Source organism: Bufo gargarizans, chromosome 4, assembly GCF_014858855.1.
Source record: "Bufo gargarizans isolate SCDJY-AF-19 chromosome 4, ASM1485885v1, whole genome shotgun sequence".
Lineage (NCBI taxonomy): Eukaryota > Metazoa > Chordata > Amphibia > Anura > Bufonidae > Bufo > Bufo gargarizans.
The window spans coordinates 9,920,116-9,943,551 of record NC_058083.1 but is presented as its reverse complement, the minus strand read 5'-3'; the positions used below and the strand labels follow the sequence as shown (position 1 = coordinate 9,943,551).

The 23,436-nt window shown below is 42.1% G+C and overlaps 1 protein-coding gene across 3 annotated transcripts in view; it reads right to left on the bottom strand.

Annotated features, from left to right (window-relative positions):
* HECW2 (HECT, C2 and WW domain containing E3 ubiquitin protein ligase 2) overlaps positions 1-23,436 on the bottom strand; it is a 215,896-nt gene that overhangs the window by 46,514 nt on the left and 145,946 nt on the right. For 2 of the 3 annotated variants that reach the window (XM_044290314.1, XM_044290317.1), the window contains 3 exons: positions 21,984-22,079; positions 19,011-19,161; positions 14,817-14,926 (listed from right to left, as the gene is read on the bottom strand). In XM_044290314.1, coding sequence (XP_044146249.1) covers positions 14,817-14,926; positions 19,011-19,161; positions 21,984-22,079 — 357 coding nt within the window. The remainder of the gene's footprint in view (positions 1-14,816; positions 14,927-19,010; positions 19,162-21,983; positions 22,080-23,436) is intronic. The other variant, XM_044290315.1, reaches the window with a different exon arrangement.

The window sequence follows — 23,436 nt, the reverse complement described above, 5'->3', positions numbered from 1 at the left end:
GGCTCAGAAAAGTCAAAAATAGTGAGATATCTTGCAGAGGAATGCAGCACTCTTAAAATTGCAAAGCTTCTGAAGCGTGATCATCGAACAATCAAGCGTTTCATTCAAAATAGTCAACAGGGTCGCAAGAAGCGTGTGGAAAAACCAAGGCGCAAAATAACTGCCCATGAACTGAGAAAAGTCAAGCGTGCAGCTGCCAAGATGCCACTTGCCACCAGTTTGGCCATATTTCAGAGCTGCAACATCACTGGAGTGCCCAAAAGCACAAGGTGTGCAATACTCAGAGACATGGCCAAGGTAAGAAAGGTTGAAAGACGACCACCACTGAACAAGACACACAAGCTGAAACGTCAAGACTGGGCCAAGAAATATCTCAAGACTGATTTTTCTAAGGTTTTATGGACTGATGAAATAAGAGTGAGTCTTGATGGGCCAGATGGCTGGATTGGTAAAGGGCAGAGAGCTCCAGTCCGACTCAGACGCCAGCAAGGTGGAGGTGGAGTACTGGTTTGGGCTGGTATCATCAAAGATGAGCTTGTGGGGCCTTTTTGGGTTGAGGATGGAGTCAAGCTCAACTCCCAGTCCTACTACCAGTTTCTGGAAGACACCTTCTTCAAGCAGTGGTACAGGAAGAAGTCTGCAAGGTAAGAAAAACATGATTTTCATGCAGGACAATGCTCCATCACACACGTCCAAGTACTCCACAACGTGGCTGGCAGAAAGGGTATAAAAGAAGAAAATCTAATGACATGGCCTCCTTGTTCACCTGATCTGAACCCCATTGAGAACCTGTGGTCCATCATCAAATGTGAGATTTACAAGGAGGGAAAACAGTACACCTCTCTGAACAGTGTCTGGGAGGCTGTGGTTGCTGCTGCACGCAATGTTGATGGTGAACAGATCAAAACACTGACAGAATCCATGGATGGCAGGCTTTTGAGTGTCCTTGCAAAGAAAGGTGGCTATATTGGTCACTGATTTGTTTTTGTTTTGTTTTTGAATGTCAGAAATGTATATTTGTGAATGTTGAGATGTTATATTGGTTTCACTGGTAAAAATAAATAATTGAAATGGGTATATATTTGTTTTTTGTTAAGTTGCCTAATAATTATGTACAGTAATAGTCACCTGCACACACAGATATCCCCCTAAAATAGCTAAAACTAAAAACAAACTAAAAACTACTTCCAAAAATATTCAGCTTTGATATTAATGAGTTTTTTGGGTTCATTGAGAACATGGTTGTTGTTCAATAATAAAATTAATCCTCAAAAATACAACTTGCCTAATAATTCTGCACTCCCTGTATAGTGATCAGGCCCACTGGATCTTCAAGATCCAGATGGGTCTTGATAAATAAATAAAAAGTGCAACAAAAAATAAAAAGTAAAAAGTAAAAAAAAAAAATTTGTACATTTAAATAAAAACAAAATTGTCTTTTCTCATATCCGTTCATTTGTCATAATTTTTTTAAAATAAATAACGACCTGATCTACCAAAGTATCATATTTGAACGCCGTAAAAAAATATTTAGAAAAAAAATGATGGAATTGCTGTTTTTGTCACCTCATGTCTAGTGTTGAGCTCGAATATTCGAATAGCGAATATTAATCGCGAATATCGTAACTTCGTAAATTCACAAATATTACGAATATAGTGCTATATATTCGTTATATCGAATATTCGTCATTTTTTAACATCTGAAAACATGATTCCTCCCTGCTTCTTTCTTTTGGGTCAATAAGCCATTGGCCCACAAGCAACTTAAGCAGTAGGGAATCATGTTTTCATATGGAAAATAAAATGACCAATATTCTAAAAAACAAATACATAGCAATATAGTCAATATATTTGTTATTTAGAATTTTGGCATTATTTTTTTCCTATCTGTACAGTTGTTCGCATACTCCTCCCCGACAAGCGTCCCCGTCACCATGGGAACGCCTGTGGGTTAGAAAATACCATCGGATCTGAGTTTTCCCTGAGATCATGAAAACTCAGATCCGATGGTATATTCTAAACCACAGGCGTTCCCATGGTTACGGGGACGCTTGTCGGGGAGCAGTATGCCAAAGTAGAATAACAGAACACATTGGGAAAAAAAAGGACGAATATTCTAAATAACGAATTTATTCGCTCTATTGCTATAACTTCGTCTTTTAGAATATTACGAATATCCTAAAAAACAAAGTTATAGCAATATAGCGAATATTCGTAAAATACACATATAGACTGCAATTTAGCTAATATAGTGCTATAGTAATTTTTTTTAATAGTGTACATATTTTCCAAAACTGAAGTTCAGAAGAGGCAAAAAAAATTCGACAAAAAAAAAAAAAAAAGATTATAGCACTATATTAGCTAAATTACAGTCTATATGTGTATTTTACGAATATTCGTAATATTACTCTAACTTCGTCTTTTAGAATATTCGCAATATTCTAAAAGACGAAGTTATAGCTATATATAGAATATTCGTAAAATACACATATTAGCCTAGCCATAGTCATAGGAACGTTGCCTTATACTGTCAAAAGAAAAATCGCAATACGCGAATAATTAAATCGTATATTATTCGCGATAAATAGAATAATGACGAATATTCGATTTTGACGAATATAAGATGAATATTCAATCGAATATTCGCGAAATATCGCGAAATCGAATATGGACATGAGTAGTGATGAGCGGGAGGCTCATCACTACTCATGTCCACAAAAAATAACAAGTAATCTAAAAGACATGTACTAGTGTTGATCGAGCACCAAAGTGCTCGGGTGCTCGAGTAGAACACTTTTGGATGCTCGGGTGCTCTACAGAGCACCTGAGCACAATGGAAGTCAATGGGAGAACCTGAGCATTAAAGCAGGCACCCCCTGCTGTGAAGAGGGGAGGGTGTCTGGTTCACAGGAAGAAGGTCAGAAATTGATAGAAACACTACTAAAATGGTTCGGGAACAGCATGGGGAGAATGTCTGGATGCATCTTGGACTCCCAGGTCGCTGGTGGGAACGATGTTGTCCGAGTAGTACACCACTTTTACAGACTGACAATAATACGCACAAAACCGAAGATAAAATCGATTTTAGAGGAAAAATTGTTAAAAAACATTCTTTCCTGTATATTTACTTGTATATAAAGTTCAAGTGCTGCCAAAAATTACAAGGAAGAGGCACTCCAATACAACCTGTATATCACATAAAGGAGGGCCTCATTCACATTGTGGTACAATTGTTCAGGTAGTGGGACTCCTACACTCATGAAGCCTATTCACTAAATGAAAGGGCTGACAAAAATTACAAGGAAACGGCTTTTCAATACACCCTTTATTACACATAAAGGAGAGCATCATACACACCCTTGAAAAATTATGATTGATAGCCTGCTGGTGACCCTCAAAAACATTAGGAGCAAGGGCCTTCTGGTGACCCTCTAAAACATTAGGGGCGAGGGCCTGCTGCTGATCTGACCCTCTAAAACAATAGGGGTGAGGGTCTGCTGATGAGCTGACCCTCTAAAACATTAGGGGCGAGGGTCTGCTGCAGATCTGACCATCTAAAACATTAGGGTGAGGGTCTGCTGCTGATCTGACTCTCTAAAACATTAGGAGCGAGGGCAGCCTAATAAACATGTTGATATGATGGAGGAGGACGAGAAAAGGAAGATTGAACCATATACCCTTTTTAGTGGTGGAAGGGGTGCATGGGAATACAGTGTATTCAATACACCATAAAAGCCATATTTAAAGTGCCTTTATGTTCAGCCGCTTTCCTCTGGTGAAGTAGAGAAGTCCTTGTGACACTAGGCCGCGCATCAGGGTGAGGGTGCTGGCGGGGTGTCATAAAACTGTCCCAGGCCTTGGAGAGTGTTGCCCTGCCTCTGTTGGAACTGCTCCGTTCCCCTCGTCTCCCCTCCTCGGTTGCACAAGGAACCATGTACTCTGCTGCCAGAGTTGTTAGCTGGAAATCTTTGGAGCAATTTTTCCACAAGGACCTTCTGGTATTGCACCATTTTGCTCGTCCTCTCCACCACAGGAATGAGAGATGAGAAGTTCTCTTTGTAGCGGGGGTCGAGAATGGTGAACAACCAGTAATCGGTGTTGGTCAAAATACGTATAACGTGAGGGTCACGGGAAAGGCAGCTTAACATAAAGTCAGCCATGTGTGCCAGAGTCCCAACAGACAAGACTTTGCTGTCCTCATCAGAAGGATGACTCTCAATCTCCTCATCCTCTTCCTCCTCTTCGGCCCATCCACACTGAACAGATGGAATAAACCTGCTTGGGGTACTACCCTCTGTAGCGGAGGCAGCAGTCTCCTGCTCCTTCTCCTCCTCCTCATCATCTAATAAACGCTGAGAAGACGAACGGAGGGTGATCTGGCTATCACCCTGTGTAATGTCTTCCCCCATTTCCACCTCTTCCGCATGCAAAGCGTCCGCCTTCATTGTGAGCAGTGAGCGTTTCAGTAGACACAGAAGTGTGATGGTTACGCTGACAATAGCGGCATCGCTGCTCACCATCTGTGTTGATTCCTCAAAGTTGCGTAAAAACCTCACAGGGGTCAGACATCTATGCCCACTCGCCGCTTATGAAGAGCTGAAGCTGACTGGAAAGGCGACGACCATGTTGCAGCTGGTATTCCACTACTTCCCTCTGCTGCACACAAAGCCTGGCCAACATGTGGAACATGGAGTTCCAGCGCGTGCTCACGTCACACAACAGTCGGTGAGCTGGCAATTGCAAGCGCTGCTGCAGCGTTGCCAGACCGGCGACAACTGTAGATGACTTTTGGAAATGGGCACACACGTGGCGCAACTTCACCAGTAGCTCGGGCAAATTGGGGTAGATTTTAAGAAACCGCTGAGTTGAACACGTGGGCTAGGCATGGTATATGTATGAGCTTGCCGAGTTCCAAAGCCGCCACCAAGTTACGGTCATTATCAGACACAACCATGCCTGGTTGTAGGTTGAGTGGCGAGAGACACAGCTCAGTCTGGTCCCTTATACCCTGCCACAGCTCTGCAGCGGTGTGCTGTTTGTCACCTAAGCAAATTAGTTTCAGCACGGCCTGTTGCGGCTTCCCCACTGCAGTGCTACACCGCTTCCAGCTACTGACTGATGGTTGACTGGTGCTGCAAGATGAGAATTCACAGGTGGAAGTGGAGGAGGAATGTAGGTGGTGGCGGAAATCCTGGAAGTAGGACCCGCAATTCTTGGCGTCAGTAGCACCTGTGCCATCCCAGGGTACGACTTGCTCCCGGCCTCCACAACGTTCACCCAGTGTGCCGTCATGGAAATGTAGCGTCCCTGGCCAAAAGCACTTGTCCATGTGTCAGTCGTTAAATGGACCTTCCTAATAACTGCGTTGGTCAGGGCACGGGTGATGTTACGGGACACATACTGGTGTAAGGCGGGGACGGCACACCAGAAAAAATAGTGGCGGCTGGGGACTGAGTAACGAGGGACAGCCACCGGAAAGCCCCTGTGTCCACAAGCCGAAATGGCAACATTTCCAGGGCCAGCAATTTGGAAAGGTGTGCATTTTGTGCTATAGCCTGTGGGTGGGCGGAAGGGTATTTGCTCTTTCGTTCAAAGGCCTGGGGTATGGACATCTGTACGCTGCGCTTGGACACAGAAGTGGATGTGCTAGATAATGGTGCTTGCGAAGGTCCAGGTGCAGGGCGGGAGGCATACGGGCCTGCTTCTTGGACAGGGGATTGGCCTGCACGTTATCACAGGGTAAGAGGAAGCAGTGGTGTGAACCGCAGACACTGATTGTGGACCCAGGCGTTTGGCCCACCTATTAGGGTGCTTTGATGCCATGTGGCGGATCATGCTGGTGGTGGTGAGGTTGCTAGTGTTCACGCCCCTGCTCATTTTGGTACGGCACAGGTTGCAAATGACAATTCTTTTATCGTCCACACTTTCCTCAAAAAAGCACCAGACTGCGGAACACCTACCCCTTGGCAAGGGAGATTGTCGCAGGGGGGTGCTCCGGGGAAACGTTGCAGGCCTGTTTGGTGTGGCCCGCCTTCTCCCTTTTGCCACCCCACTGCCTCTTTCAGTCTGTTGCAGTGCTGCGGATCCTTCCCCTCTGTACTGCTGTCCTCGCTCGGCTTGCCACCTTTCCAGGTTGGGTCAGTGATTTCATTGTCCACCACCTCTTCTTCCACTCCCTCACCTTGGTCATCCTCCTAACTTGTTGACCTAACAAGAACCTTACTTATTGACAACTGTGTCTCATCCTCATCATTAAAGGGACTCTGTCACCACTTTCTAACCCCCACTTTTAAAACTATAGTTCTGTCCATGGAGCCCCTGTGATTTCAATGGTGTTGTTATATGCGAAATCCGCAGGCTCGTTTTGATAAAAAAACCTTTTATCTAACCTGTCACTCATGAGGATAAGGTGCCCAGGGCGTTTCTCCCGGTCTGAACATGCCGCCCGCCGCCGCCGTTGCTGCCCAGCTCCTCCTCTGATCCTTTCAGCGCCGCCTGAATGTGAAGAAATACGCCTCCGGCTCTCCCTCAGTCCCCCCTCCTTTTCTAAAATTTCGCGCGTGCGCACAGGCCTGTGCCTGATGCGCCCGTGCGGACTTTTCGATTCAGCCTCATTGAGCGAAGTGCGCATGCGCATGCGCACTTCGCTCAACCTCCCGATAACGCGAACACTGCTGCACGCGCGGGATCTTAGAAAAGAAGGAGGGGGGACTGAGGGAGAGCCGGAGGCGTATTTCTTCACATTCAGGCGGCGCTAATTCAAGGCAGAGGAGGAGCTGGGCACCAACGGCGGCGGCGGCATGTTCAGACCAGGAGAAACGCCCTGGGCACCTTATCCTCATGAGTGACAGGTTAGATAAAAGTTTTTTTTATCAAAACGAGCCTGCGGATTTCGCATATAACAACACCATTGTAATCACAGGGGCTCCATGGACAGAACTATAGTTTTAAAAGTGGGGGTTAGAAAGTGGTGACAGAGTCCCTTTAACCTCTTGAGACACTAATGTGGGTTGACTTATTGGCAACTGTATCTCATCATCATCATCCACCTCGTGAAACACTAATTGCCGTTCCTCACCGTCATCTTTTTCTGACTGTGGATGCTTAAGAGTTTGGGAATCAGTGCACAAGATCTCCTCATGTCCCTCTTCAAGATGCCATGGCAAGAGGCCCAAATCAAAGGAATAGCCCTGAAAAGAGCTCTTCGGTATTACCGAGTGTGGGATCACTTGTTTGCCAAGACTCTCCATGGTGGAAGGAAGGAGGATCAGGGTGAGGATTTTGTTGACCGGACTCTTTGCTACTGAGACTGGACTTTGTGGAAGACAGGGTGGCGCTTAACTGACGGAAACATTATCTACTGCAATCCAACCGACCACCTGGTTGCACTGGTGTGACTTTGAGAATGGTGTCCTGCGCCGCCCTGCAAACTGGGACATGAAGCTAGGTATCGTGGATGAGTGTGTTTCTTGTGCTCTGGCAGTAGGCACAGTTTCATCGCGCCCAGGGCCACGGCCTCTGCGTACACCATCAGCAGCACGGCCACTTCCCCGTCCCTTACTGCTCGCCTTTAGCATATTAAATGGTATATATGCTTGCAAGTATGTCACACGTACAGTAGCGCAGGTTTTGTAAGTGTATGCGCAAATACATTAAACTGAATGTCACAGATATTTAGGATGCACAAACGTTATACAGCAGATGTAGCGCAGGTAATGTTGCTGTCACTAGCGGCAAAACAATTAAACTGAATGTCACAGATATTTAAGATGCACAAGAGTTATACAGGAGATGTAGCGCAGGTAATGGCGCTGAATGTCACAGATGTAGAAAAGGTTGTGTTACTGTCAGCAGCGGCCAAACAATTGCACGCAATTTAGCGCAGGTTGCGCTAATAATATACAGTATATTGCAGCCAGATAAAACAATAGTCCTTAAAAGGACTTTTGAGTCTCTAACACCTTTCAAGACTAAACCCTGCCTAAAAATAAATAAATAAATAAGTAAGTAATTTGTGTCCCTACACTATCTGTCCCTTCTGCTGCAGCTCTCCCTGACCAACACTGAGCCGAACCACGTGTCATCGGGTGCGTTTACGGGCAGCCGTGTCATCGGGTGCGTTTACGGGCAGCCAATCACTGTAATGCCAGTAACCAACATGGCTACGACATTACAGTGAGGGCCAGTACTTCCCCGCACGTTTATTGGCTGCGTGATAATGGTGTTCGGCCGAGCATGCTCGCCCAACACTAATATGTACCCCAAAATGATACCAATAGAAACTACAGCTTGTCCCGCAAAAAAAAACAAGCCCCCATACAGCTACATTGATGAAAAAATAAAAATATTTTGGACTTTAGAATATGGCGATGCAAAATATCATTGGTTTATAACACAAAAGGGATTTTATGCTGAAAAAGTAGTAAAACATAATAAAAAAACTATATAAATTTGGTATCGCCATAACCGTATCAACCCACAAAATAAAATAATCATATAATATTTACCACAAGAGGAGTCCCATAAATAATTAAAAACACTGACAGAATTGCCATTTTTGCCCACTTCACCTCTACAAAAAATAGTATAAAAAGTGATCAAAAAGACATATGTTCTCAAGAATGATACTACTGCTCGTCCCGCAAAAAAAACAAGCCCCCATACAGCTACATTGCTGAAAAAATATAATTATATTGGACTTTAGTATATGGCAATGTAAAATATCATTTATTTTTAACACAAAAGGGATTTTATGCTGAAAAAGTAGAAAAACATCAAATAAACTATATAAATTTGGTATTGCCATAACCGTATCAACCCACAGAATGAAATAATCATACAATATTTACCACACAATTACATTAGGATGTGTGTGAATGTTACAACCTCCTGCTAGTTCAGGGGCAGTGAAGAAGGAATGCACATATGAGTTCGGATTGTGGAAACAGGGATACATAATTTATGATTTGGGCCCAAATTAAATTATGTTTTTTTAATTAGGGACATATCTCCACTCTGTGCATTGGAACTGTATACATAAAGGTGACAACTGTTCACCCTCCTCTCATTCCTCCTATCCCCTCCTTGCCACATTGTTGAGGGGTTATAATTTAAAGCAACCTAATAATCAGCACGACATAGTTTTAAATGTTTGTGGGGTTATGGTTTATTAAAGACCATGTTTTAAATTGATCCAATAAAGTTTATACCGTTTATTTTAAGAAGAGTAGTACCCCTACAGGGATTTTCAGTTTTGGGACCGGTTGTATATTGAGGTTTTACCTCCCGAGGGTCTCTACTGGGGTCCATTCAGAAGTCTCATCCTGCAGGTTACAACCACATATGGGGTGTTTCTGTAAACTGCAGAATCAGGGTAATAAATACTGACGTTTCTTTGACTGTTAACCCTTGCGGTGTCACAGGAAAATTGGATTCAAATGGAAATCTTAAAAAAATTAAATTCCCCCTCCAATTTGCTTACATTCTTGTGGAACACCTAAGGCTACTTTCACACTAGCGTTCGGGTTTCCGTTCGTGAGCTCCGTTTGAAGGAGCTCACGAGCGGACCCGAACGCAGCCGTCCAGCCCTGATGCAGTCTGAATGGAGGCGGATCCGCTCAGACTGCATCAGTCTGGCGGCGTTCAGCCTCCGCTCCGCTCGCCTCCGCACGGACAGGCGGACAGCTGAACGCTGCTTGCAGCGTTCGGGTGTCCGCCTGGCCGTTCGGAGGCGTGCGGATCCGTGCGGATCCGTCCAGACTTTCAATGTAAGTCAATGGGGACGGATCCGTTTGAAGATGCCACAATGTGGCTCAATCTTCAAGCGGATCCGTCCCCCATTGACTTTACATTGAAAGTCTGGACGGATCCGTCCCAGGCTATTTTCACACTTAGCTTTTTTTTGCTAATATAATGCAGACGGATCCGTTCTGAACGGAGCCTCCGTCTGCATTATTATGAGCGGATCCGTTCAGAACGGATCCGCCCGAACGCTAGTGTGAAAGTAGCCTTAAGGGTTAATAAGGTTTGTAAAATCAGTTCAGTTTTGAATACCTTAAGGGGTGTAGTTTCCAAAATTAGGTCATTTATGGGTGGTTTCTACTATGCAAGTCCCACAAAGTGACTCCATAACTGAACTGGTCCTTAAAGAAGTGGGTTTTGGAAATTTTCTTTAAAGTTTTAACATTTGCTTCTAAACTTCTAAGGCTAGTTTCACACTAGCGTTCGGCTGTCCGCTCGTGAGCTCCGTTTGAAGGGGCTCACGAGCGGACCCGAACGCTTCCGTCCAGCCCTGATGCAGTCTGAATGGATGCGGATCCGCTCAGACTGCATCAGTCTGGCGGCGTTCAGCCTCCGCTCCGCTCGCCTCCGCACGGACAGGCGGACAGCTGAACGCTGCTTGCAGCGTTCGGGTGTCCGCCTGGCCGTGCGGAGGCGTGCGGATCCGTCCAGACTTACAATGTAAGTCAATGGGGACGGATCCGTTTGAAGATGCCACAATATGGCTCAATCTTCAAGCGGATCCGTCCCCCATTGACTTTACATTGAAAGTCTGGACGGATCCGTCCGAGGCTATTTTCACACTTAGCTTTTATATGCCAATATAATGCAGACGGATCCGTTCTGAACGGAGCCTCCGTCTGCATTAATATGATCGGATCCGTTCAGAACGGATCCGATCAAACGCTAGTGTGAAAGTAGCCTAAGTAGAGATGGGACGACGAATCAGTTGAATCCACGAATGGCACTATGATACTGGTACATGGGGGGGGGGTGACACTATGATACTGGCACATGGGGGGAGATGGCATTATGATACTGGCACATAGGGGGGGGAGGAGAGGGGCACTTAATACTGGCACATTGGGGGGGGAGTTGGCACTATGATACTGGCACATGGGGGGGTAAGGAGAGAGGCACTTAATACTGGCACATTGGGGGGGATATGGCATTATGATACTGGCACATGGGGAGGTGGGTGGGAAGGAGAGAGGCACTTAATACTGGCACATTGGGGGGGAGATGGCACTATGATACTGGGACATAGGGGGGGAGGAGAGAGGCAGTTGGTACTGGCACATGGGGGTGTTGGCACTTGATAGGGGGGCATCTATGAAGACACTTACTGGCACATTATTGGGGGCATTATGGGGGTCCATTTTTACTGGCACATTATTAGGGGGCACAATGGGAGCATCTACTGAGGCCACAAAGAAGGGGTATTTTATATGGGGGGCTCTGTGTGGTACTACTATTATCAGGGGGTTTATCTGTTTCTGCAGTATAATATTGGGGAGCACAGTGGCACAGTATTGGGGGTGGTAGGATGATTTGTCCAAAAGATGCGAGAATGATGGAAAAGTAGTAAACTAAGATTATTTTTTTTTGTCAAACTGCAGAGACGAAAAATGGCTGAAAACTGGTGGTCTGTTCCGGAAGTCTGAAAGGAGAAGATGAGGAAGAGGGAAGGAACATCTACATCAAAGGAGACGTCACTGGATGTAACGCTGCGTTCACACCTGAGCGTACGGGATGGAGCGCTATGTATGCGCGATTGTATGCGCGTTTACAATCGCTGCTCCGGAACAAACGAACGCCCATTGTCACGAGTTCCCAGAAATCTATGTACGGGAACGCGCGACAAGACACCCCAAAGAAGCTCCTGTACTTCTTGGGGCGTCGGGCGTTTTACAGCGCGATCGTACGCGCTGTAAAATGCTCAGGTGAGAACCATTCCCATAGGGAATCATTGGTTCTTGCCTGTTGTAAAACGCTCGGGTGTGAACCCAGCCTCAGAGGTATGTGTGCTGTATTACCCTGTATTTCCAATTTTTTTCGAATCCAAATCCTAATACTTTGTTAAAAAAGTAAGGACTCTTTTTTCATATTAAAAGAATATTGAGTTTGGATCACTTTGTTTCTTACACCGTTCACACGATTCTTATGTACAGGATTCGTAGGATTCGAGATTCGAAAGATTCGAGAAGCTTTTTGGATTCGGATTTAAAAAAAATTGGATTCGTCCCACCTCCCTTTCTAAGGCTTCTAACTTCCTGAAAACATAAAATGACATTTAAAAAATGATGCCAACATAAAGACATAGACATATGGCGAATGTAAAGTAATAACTATTTTATGAAGTATCACTATCCGTCTTAAAAGCAGAGAAATTAAAATTGTTCTATGCATAAAAGAAAAATATATCAACTAAAATTCACCACTAACATGAAGTATGATGTGTCACAAACAATCTTAGAATCGCTTGGATAAGTAAAAGCGTTCCAAAGTTATTACCACATAAACTGACACATGTCACATTTGAAAAACGGGGCTGCGGCATTTGGTCCAAACTGGCTGTCGCTTAAAGGTGTTAAACATAAAAAACTAGCACAAAGCATGACATCCAAAAGATGATATTATTAGAACTGGTTTCTATGTATCACCGTTGATCTGGTTAGATCTTTTGGATGTCACATAATAAAATTACCTTGTATATTTGAGTATTAGGTACCTTTATCACATAACGTTATCTACTTAGCTTTTGGGTAATTTTATCCTACTTGTTCACTAACTGTCAGCTTATTGCCTTATCGGTTATATATATCTGAGCATTTCTGAACTCGTCATTATTTTACACTCTCGCTTTACTGGGGATAGTACTGCAATAGGATGACATTTTTGTGATTCCTAATTTTGTTTGCATTTAATTGATTTTAAACAATAAAGCGTGTGTACAGTGTATTATGGAAGCCATCAAAGGAGTCAAAGTCCCCTAAGCGACTAATAAGTGGTTAAAATAGAAATAAAGTTTTATTTCAAACAAATCTCTGAAGTTAAAAAAAACTAAAACATCTTTTTCCATTGGAAAAAAAAAATGCTTTTCAGTGTAAAGAATTTAAAAAATAAAATCCTCGCTACATGTTTGGTATCGCCGCATCCATAACAACCTGAATTATACAATTATCACTTAATTTATCCCGCACTGTCAATGCCATTAGAAAAAAATCCAGAATCTCTATTTTTCGCATAATTGACACAAAAAAAAGGTGAGTGGAGCAGTGTCAGTGAGAGTGGTGTGTTGGGAAATTATGAATTTCAGCTGCAATATCAAAGACAACCCAAGGACAAGAGCCAGTGGAGTAACTAGGACTGACTGGGCCCCACAGCAAATTTTTGAACAGGCTCCCCCTGTAAATATATTCCCAAATACATTTCATCAGTTATAATGGCTCGTTTAGTCTGATGAGCAATGATTAGGAGAAATAAAATCGCCACCGTCCTATTAGTACACACAAAACCTGTCCTAATCGCATAGAAGGACAAGTTACTTTACAACACTGAGGTAAAGAGCTGCCTCATCCTCCGCTCTTCTCTGCTTGTCAGGGATTATGATCCTGAATATGGCCTTATGAACACGAACGTATTTTGTTTCCGTGTCCTTTCCGTTTTTTCTGCGGATAGGATGCAGACCCATTCATTTAAATGGGTCCGCAAAAAACGCGGCACACCGTGTGCTGTCCGCATCAGTATGTCTGTTCCATTGCCCCGCAAAAAAAAAAAGTGCATGTCCTATTTTTTTCTAGTTTGCAGACAAGGATAGGCATTATTACAATGGATCCGCAAAGAAAACGGATACCATACGGACGTCATCCGTTTTTGTTTTTTTTGCGGATCTGCAATTTGCGGACCGCAAAACACATACGGTCGTGTGCATGAGGCTTACAGCTGATAAGATCTTCAGCTCAATCCTTGAAGGAGTGGAGTTCATGAGGAGACATGAAGTACAGAGAGGACGGACAGGACAGACTGTGGTAATAGAGACTGCATACAAGGGCTGCCACTCATTAGCCACACACTCACCCTCATCTGTGTCCTGAAGTAACTTGTTCTGGTGTGTTATTAGGATAGGTTTTGTATATACTAATAGGACGGCAGCCATTTTATTTCTCCTGAGGATTGCTTGCTTGACAAAATGAGCCATTATAACTAATGAAAGGTATTTGGGAATATATTTATAATAAAGTAATATTAAAGTATTTTCAGTAATTTTAATTTTCCTAATTCCCAGAGAACCCCTTTTTAACAGGACAGGCTGTGGCAGCGCATTAGTATTGGTGGTAGATAAAGTGCGTGGGTTTGAAGCGGACCTTTCACCTGGAAAAACATTGTGAACTAAGTATCATGACATATACAGCGGCGCCCAGGGATCTCACTGCACTTACTATTATACCTGGGCGCCGCTCCGTTCGGCCGCTGTGCCCTCCGGTATCTTCGCTCACTTGGTTATAGTAGGCGGAGTCTGCCCTTGTTCTGCTGGGCGTCTCCTCCTCCTAGGCTGTAGTGCTGGCCAATTGCAGCGCAGAGCTCACAGCCTGGGAGAAAAAAACCTCCCAGGCTGTGAGCTCTGCGCTGCGATTGGCCAGCGCTACAGCCTAGGAGGAGGAGACACCCAGCAGAACAAGGGCAAACTCCGCCTACTATAACCAAGACCCCTAAGTCTCCGCCTACTATAACCAAGTGAGCGAAGATACCGGAGGACATCGCGGCCGAACGGAGCGGCGCCCAGGGGTAATAGTAAGTGCAGTGAGATCCCTGGGCACCGCTGTATATGTCATAATACTTAGTTCACAATGTTTTTCCTCTTTAACTATTGCTTACAAAATAGGAATATGGAAAATAATGATCCCCTTATATATAAAACACATGATGATTGTCCTTAGAATATAGACATAATGATAACCGGCAGGAGCTTATGGTAAGATTTACTGATGTCGGCAAAAGAAAAATTTGATCAATTTCCTAAATCTTTTACAGACCTGCATTTGAATGATGATAATCCACATCATCCCCTGCTACCGCCCCTTCAACCGGATGTGGCACTTCCTCGGCTTGATCATTAGTCATCGTTCGTCGGATGCTTTGATACCTGTTATTGTAATAAAATTAAAAAAGAAAAAAAAAATAAATTACTCAGCGCACCTACTGATGGCCTTCAAATACGTACGTTCACATTTCAGAAATATCTGGTGGAATTAAACAAAGACTCTACAAATAAAATATCAAGAAGGAACTATTATCTCTCAGCTATCTGTAACCCAGTGAATGGAGCCACAGTGATCATTCGCATCTGCTGCTGCAATGGACTGTAGGGAAATATGACATTAAGGGGACATGCATCATCCACCTATGGCGTTTGTTGTAAAACCCTGATTTTGCAACTTTTCAAAAGCCACAGTGACTACTTTAGTTGCAACTGGCACTTTTACATTTAATTTAGACTACAGCAAAAATCTAATTTTTATGTCAACAATGAGCAATAGTGGTAGAATTGTTCCATATTACAGTAAATCACCGAAAAATGCTGCCTCGTAACTTTAAATCTGCCCAAATGTTCTTATGTGGATACATTTCTTAACATTAACCCCTTCCCGCATTATCACGTACATGTACATGAGCGAATGTGGCTCCTTGCAATCCGCAGCATGGGCCCGGCTGTTACTGATACACGCGGTACGTGCTGGGTATACAGAGGGAAGGGGCTCCCTCTGACTCCATCGCCCCCCTGCGCTGCTCTGGCAGGGGGTCGATGGTCGCCGTGGCAGCCCCGATGCCTTACACGCATCGGAGCTGCCAGCCTACGGAAGCCCAGGAGATTCAGCCTGACCGCTAGGTCTCCTAGTCAACTGTCAGCATCTCACTGTGTAAGACGCTGACAGTTCCAATTCAGTACAACGCAGAATGTATTGTACTGACTTAAAACAGGGATCAAACCCTGAAAAGATAAAGTCCCACAGAGGGACAAATATGAAAAGTTAAATAAAGTGAAAAAAGTGGTTTTATTATAATAAAAAACTAAAAGTTTCAAGTTAAAAAAAAACTTCCTTTTTCCAAAATAAAGTTAGAAAAAAATAATTGTTAAAAATAGGGGAAGTAGACATATTACGTATCGCCGTGTCCATATAGACCGGCTCTATAAAAGTATCACATGACTTAACCCCTCAGGTGAACACTGTCAAAAAATGTAAATAAAAACTGTGCTTAAAAAAAAAATTTTTGTCACCTTACATCACTAAAAGTGCAAGTCCAAAATAGTACTAATATAACAGTCACCTACCTAAAACAAATCGCTCAAAAAAAAAAAAAAAAGTATGGCTCTCAGACTATGGAGACACTAAAACATGATTATAATTTTTTTGTTTAAAAAATATTAGTGTATAAAACTTTAATAAATAAAATAAAAGGTAGACATACTATGTATTTCCACATCCGTAACGACCTGCTCTATAAAAATATCACATAATTTAACCCATCAGGTGAACACCGTAATAAAAAAATAAATAAAAAACGGTGTAAAAAAGCAATTTTTTGTCATCTTACATCACAAAACGTGTAATACCAAGTAATCAAAAAGTCATACACACCCCAAAATCAAACCAATCTATCCATCATCTCATCCCGCAAAAAATGAGACCCTACTTAAGACAATCGCCCAAAAAATAAAAAAAAACTATGGCTCTCAGAATATGGACACACTAAAACATGATTTTCTTTGTTTCAAAAATTCAGTTATTGTGTAAAACTTTAATAAATAAAAAAAAGTATACATATTAGGTATCAACGCGTGCATAATCACCTGCTGTATAAAAATATCACATGACCTAACCCCTCAGGTGAACACCGTAAAAAAATAAAAATAAAAACGTTGTCAGACATTTTTTGTCACCTTACATAACAAAAAGTGTAATACCAAGTGATCAAAAAGTCATACACACCAAAATTGTACCAACAAAACCGTCACATCATCCCGCAAAAAATGATATCCTACATAAGACAGTCGGCCAAAAAAATAAATAAAAATATTGCTTTCAGAATATGGAGACACTAAAAATTATTATTTTTTTAAATGCTTTATTATGTAAAATTGAAACAAACAACTAAAAAATGTTGTCATATTTGGTATTGTTGCATCTGTAACAACCTGCTCTATAAAAATACCACATGATTTAACCTGTCAGATGAACATTGTAAATAAGAAAAAAATAAAAATGGTGCCAAAACAGCTATTATTTGTTACCTTGCCTCACAAAAAGTGTAATATAGAGCAACCAAAAATCACATGTACCCTAAAATAGTACCAACAAAACTGCCACCTTATCCCATTGTTTCCAAAATTGGGTCATTTTTTGGAGTTTCTACTCTAGGGGTGCATCAGGGGGTCTTCAAATGTGACATGGCCCTCCAAAAACCATATGGCATTCTTTTCCTCCTGCGCCCTGCTGTGTGCCCGTACAGCAGTTTACTATCACAAATGGGGTGTTTCTGTAATCTACAGAATCAGGATAATAAATATTGAGTTTTTTTTGGCTGTTAACCCTTGCTTTGTTACAGGAAAAAATTGATAAAAAATGGAAAATCTGCCCAAAAAAAATGAAATTCTGAAATTTCATCTCCATTTTTCTTTAATTCTTGTGGAACACCGAAAAGTTTAACAAGGTTTGTAAAATAAGATTTGAATACCTTGAGGGGGGTAGTTTCTAAACTGGGGTCATTTTTGGGTGTTTTCTATTATGTAAGCCTCACAAAGTGACTTCAGACTTGAACTGGTCCTTAAAAAGTGGGTTTTGAAAAATTTCTGAATAATTTCAAGATTTACTTCAAAACTAACTAAAATGATCCAAACATGAAGTAGACATATGGGGAATGTAAAGTAATAACTATTTTGGAGGTATTACTGTCTATTATAAAAGTAGAAATTGAAATTTGCAAATTTGCAAATGTTTCAAAATTTTGGGTAAATTTTGTATTTTTTTATAAATAAAAATGACATTTTTTGACTAAATTTTACCACTGTCATGAAGTACAATATGTGACGAGAAAACAGTCTCAGAATGGCCTGGATAAGTAAAAGCGTTTTAAAGTTATTATCACACATGTGACAAATCTGACATGTCAGATTTGCTAAAAATGGCCTGGTCCTGAAGGTAAAAACTAGCTTGGTCTTGAAGGGGTTAAAGGCTGTGTTCACCTTTGGGGGCATTTTTTCTTTTATGATTGCATTTTACTCCCTTTGGGCTAAAACACACTTTATTAATTGTCATTATTATTATTTTTTTAGCAGGTTTTGTTATAAAGAGTTATATATTTGCCTAGCAGTGAGGATCTTACTTTTACTCTGAGCTGTCATCTAAGGGGCTATGTGTAGTCCTTATCTCTGATCTCCTAAGAGCTCATAAACACTCATTTAAGCCTTAGTCTTATTAGTTTGATAAGAGTTTAGCTATAATAAGTGTTTATGAGGTCAGGAGATCAGAGATGAGAGCTACACATGAGCTGTCAGATGACAGGATGCAGAGAAAGGAGGCATTCACACGCCCGTTTCCGTTTTTGCGGTCTGCAAATTTCAGATCCACAAAACATGAATACTGACCGTATGCATTCCATATTTCACAGATCAGCATGTCCTGCCCTTTGTTAAAATAGAACATGTTCTATTCTTTTTCGGGGATGCAGAACAGACATACGGATGCAGACAGCACACTCATTTTGGGCTAAAAATATATATTTTTTAAATCATTTATTAAATATTGTAGCTGTTTTCAAGATACAGGGTTTAAATTTCAGTCTATTTGCTGTCACTTTCTGTTTAGGGAGCATTCACACAACCATATTTTCAGTTTATTTCAGTTCATTGGAACTGCAAAAGATGTGGACAGCATACAGTGCGCTGTCCGCATCTTTTGCAGTTCCAATGAACTGAAATTAACTTAAAATATGGTCATGTGAATGCTCCCTAAACAGAAAGTGACAGCAAATAGACTAAAATGTAACCCCTATAACTCAAAAACTGCTCCAATTTTTAATAAAAGATTTGAAAAATTATTTTTAGCCCAAAATGAGTCAAATGCAATAAAAAAATTGCCCCAAAGGTGTCCATAGCCTTTTAAAAGCCTACATATTTCCTAATGTACAGTAAATAAGGTACTGTAAAAATCCCCAGTATATATTCTCACCGTCTATTAAGCTGCTCCATTTGCTGAATAGAGTTTGATCTCTGCAAGATCTGTGGAGCTGGAGGAGCTGTAGGTCGTTGCCATGTTGTCGTGCGATTTACATGATCCACATAAAATATTCTACCATGACTGTCAATCCGCGCTTCCCAATCTAAAAATCAGCAAATATACAAAATACATTTGAAGGCAACTTTTCAATAAAAGCAGTCAATATACAGTCAAAAACTAAGCAGGGGTGCACCACCAATGAGGCCAGGTGAGGCGATCACCTCAAGTAGCACCAGGTAGGGACAATAGGGGGGCAGCAGAAGGGTGAATGAGCGCTTTCATTGTGGCAAAGGGGTTAGGTTAAGAAATTGGCATGGGGGGGGAGAGGCACCGTTTCAGTTTTCACCTCAGGCAGCAGAAAGGCTAGGTGCACCCCTGAAGCTAAGCATAACTTTATTGTTCTTATAAACAGGTTTGTTAAAAAGCAAGATCCAAGTTTTAAACAGTGTTTTGATATATTATAGCCGGTGGTCCCATGTTCATATGTGCCCGCATTGCTAGGAAAAATGATGATGATGATGATGATGATGATGATGATATATGCAAATGAGCCTCTAGGAGCAACAGGGGTGTTACCATTACACCTAGAGGCTCTTCCCTCCTTGCAACTGCCCAGGCAGTGAAAATGTCATCACACCTGGTCCTGTCAATCAAAGTGCCGAAGGCCTGGCAGTTGCAGAGAGTTGGGGCTGTACTCTCACTAATTCTGCACCATTAGCTCACCTATGATCATTAAAGGGGTTGTGCCAAAATTAAAATCTATCCCCTATCCAGGGGATAGGGAATAAGGGGGAAATTTATCAAAACTGGTGTAAAGGAAAACTGGCTCAGTTGTCCATATCAACCAATCAGATTTCACCTTTCCTTTTCTATAGGAGCTCTGAAAAAAGGTGGAATCTGATTGGTTGCTTTGGGAAACTAAGCCAGTTTTCCTTTCTGATACATCTCCCCCTTTATGTCTGATTGATGGGGTCTTAGCGCTAGGATCATGAGAATGGGGGTCCTGGTGTCCATCTGTATGACTGGAATGACAGTCAAGTGTAGACATTGCCAATCCATTCATCTCTATGGGACCTGCGTAGGTAGCCGAGTAATCTACTCAGCTTCTCTTCAGCAATCCCATGGAAGTGACTGCGGCTCCAATGATATGGGGAGACACAAAACCCAGTTTTTTTGTGATGAGTGGAGATTCTTGCAGGCATACCCCACTATCCTATGGATTGGGCATACATGTAAATATTGGCACCACCTCTTTAACTTTCTAAGGGAGTCAGAATGCCACTTCCTTCGTTTCAGTCAGCCATTTCTTAGTTTCTGGAAAAGTTGTGTGACTGTCAATATGGCTGCCACTACAGGAATAGCTTTATCCAGTCTTTCTCAGACTCACAAATGGTGACAACATCTGTGGGAAACATGAGAGTTACCCTACTAGTTGTCAGCCAGTTATCTGAATAAAAATATCACCTTGGAGGGAAATTTATAGTTGGCTGCATGTCAGTTACTGGCATACAAAAGGCATTTTTTGTGCAGGCCTATTGCACAAAAATTTCAAACTTTTTGCCATTTTGAGCCACTTTTTAAAAAGAAAGTGGAAGCGGTTTACAAAAAAGGCACATAGGGGGTCATTTATCAAACTGGTGTAAAGTAGAACTGGCTTAGTTGCCCATAGCAACCAATCAGATTCCACCTTTCATTTTGGAGAATAAAAGGTGGAATCTAATTGGTTGCTATGGGCAACTTAGCCAGTTCTACTTTACACCAGTTTGATAAATGACCCCCCATAGTCTCTGCATCCTCGACTACACACTGGTAGAATTTATAGCTGAACTGTATGCCACCTTATAGTTAGGTAGGTTCAATCACCTGGCACACTGACTGTGAGAAGATGAGCCCAGTTTATTAAGAGGTCTGTACCTCTTACAGGGAATATGTCACCATGATCTTAGACTAATATCGGCCTTTGTACTGCAGGTAAGGAGTCCAGATCACAATTTTTTATTTTCCTACTGCCCACCGTTCCCCTGCCGTCAGCCCTCATAGCTGTAAGGACTGCCAGGGGCAGACTGGTCATAGACCCTACAGGGAAATTTCCTGGTGGGCCAATGCCCAGGGTGCCACTCAAGCCCTCTTCATATGGCCCCCAGCCATGATCTGATGCTCTCAGCAATAATTAATTTAGGAGTATCAGGCACTTATTCACTTGGCCAGCAACCACCTGTGCCCTCCTGAATTCAACTGTATTGCCATCCCCAGGACGATGATACAGTTGGATACCATGGTGCGGATGGCAGTATATTGCGCAACACTGTGGTATTTGGTTTTTCTGGGTTGTTATTTTGCTCTCAACTATGTATTGCTGGCCCCCTTCTGTAGGCCCTGTTTACATGCGTTGGCCCTATCTACTTGTGTTGCCTCACCTTCTGTCAATTTGGACCCACCTACAACATGGGGACAATTAGGTTTTTTCCAGGGCCACTTTAAGTTTTCAGTCTGCCCCTGCGGACTGCTGTGCTGAGCTAACATAATTAGAGAGGACTCATGTGCGCAGTCCGGACTGTGTATTTCAGTGCAGCTCTGAGCTCTGACTGCTGAGGAACAGGGGGCAGTAGGAAAATAGAAAATAGTGATCTGGACTTCTTATCTGCAGGACTACTCATATATTACTGCAGGTAACAGTCCTAGATCCTAATACATTTTGCACATCTTACTCCAATTCCTTCCCCCAGTGACTTGTAATGGCAGTGACTTTTTGGGGATTGGAGGTTCTCTTAAAATATCATTGTCACCTTCTAAACAAAAAGAATTTAATGACCGTAAATATTACAAATCCTGTAGTAAATCGGGGCGCAGTCATTTTATAGAGCGAAGATTAGGAAAGCGAAAAAGGTAGATAAAAAGTGACACTGGAATTAAATAAGGTCTCACTAGGTGGTAAAGCTTCATCTATTCTCTGGTATCTGCTGACATCTTGTCGGATTGAAGGAAGTGACCGCAGTGGTTGATGGCCATTCACTTGGGAACCTGCGGCATAACACAATATTGAAAAAAAAAATATGTCCCACTAGGAGGTAAAAAAAAATAAAATCTTATGTCAAAGGCGTTATGTTTAAGCTACGTTCACATGTGCAGTAGCCTGAAAACAGCCTGCCAGAGTTCACCGGATCTGGCTTTGCTGGATACTACCGTTCACTGCCAGATCCCATAGACTATAACGGGATACGGCCACTTACTGGTATGAGTGCTGGGTTTCATCCAGACATTGCATGCATTATAGTCTATGGGATACGGTGATGGGTAGTATCCAGCAATACCAGATCCGGTGAACTCCGGCAGGGTGTTCTCTACTGCACATAAGTATTTAGTGTAAGGCTACATTCACATCAATTTTCTTCAGTGTTGATAAAGAGACCTTACTTGGACATGTGCCTTAAATCACTGGGATGTGTAATTAAAGGATCTTTATAAAGCAATCTATTGTACTACCCTGGCAACTATGTACAGGTCTAATTACTGAAGGAAACAATTAATAAGAGAAGCATCATAAAAAATTAAGAAAAGCATAGAAATGCTTTAGCTTAGTAATGCTATAGCTTAGTGGTCAGCCTTACATGTAGAGATACCAGGTTTGCATCTTATGAGAGACTTTCAGATTTTTTTCTTCTGATATTTTTTCTCTCCCTCGTTTAACCCATAATAAAAGTCTATATCCTTATTATATTGAGAAGAATTTTTTTTATGCTTAGAAAAATAAAATGTTTAGCTGGTTTCTTTATAATCATACATTGTGTCTGTGAATAAACCAGAAATATGTTTTAGGTTCCTAAGCATAAAAATATAGTAAGGTTATATAATTTTATTATGGGTTAAATGTGTGAGAAAAAATAAAAATACGTCACTCTTGGGACTTGAACTAAGGACCTTTACATGCAAGGCTGACCACTTAGCTTTCTAAGGATAGAAAAAACATTATTTCCTATGTGGTTAAGCTATAGCTTAGTGCTAACACATACTACTAGTGTATTTATTATTAGAGATGAGTGAATTGAAAAGTTTGATTCGGCTAATTCGACAAATTTTACAAAAAGATTCGCTTCATGACAAATTACTTCATCACGAAGCGCATTTTTTGTAAGTAGCGGGTGCAATGACAGGGAGCTATTATAGCACCGCTCCCATCATTGTACCCCTCAGATGCAGCGTTCATACATGATCGTAAAAACTGTGTAAAATGAACAATAAAATTTTTTTTTTTATCAAACTTACCGCCTCCATTTGCTCACAACGGGCTGGCTGCCGCCATCTTGCTTGAACATCTGGAGCGAAATCTCGCGCGTTGCGAGATCACGTCATCACGCTGGCCTGCGTGGTGACGTACGGG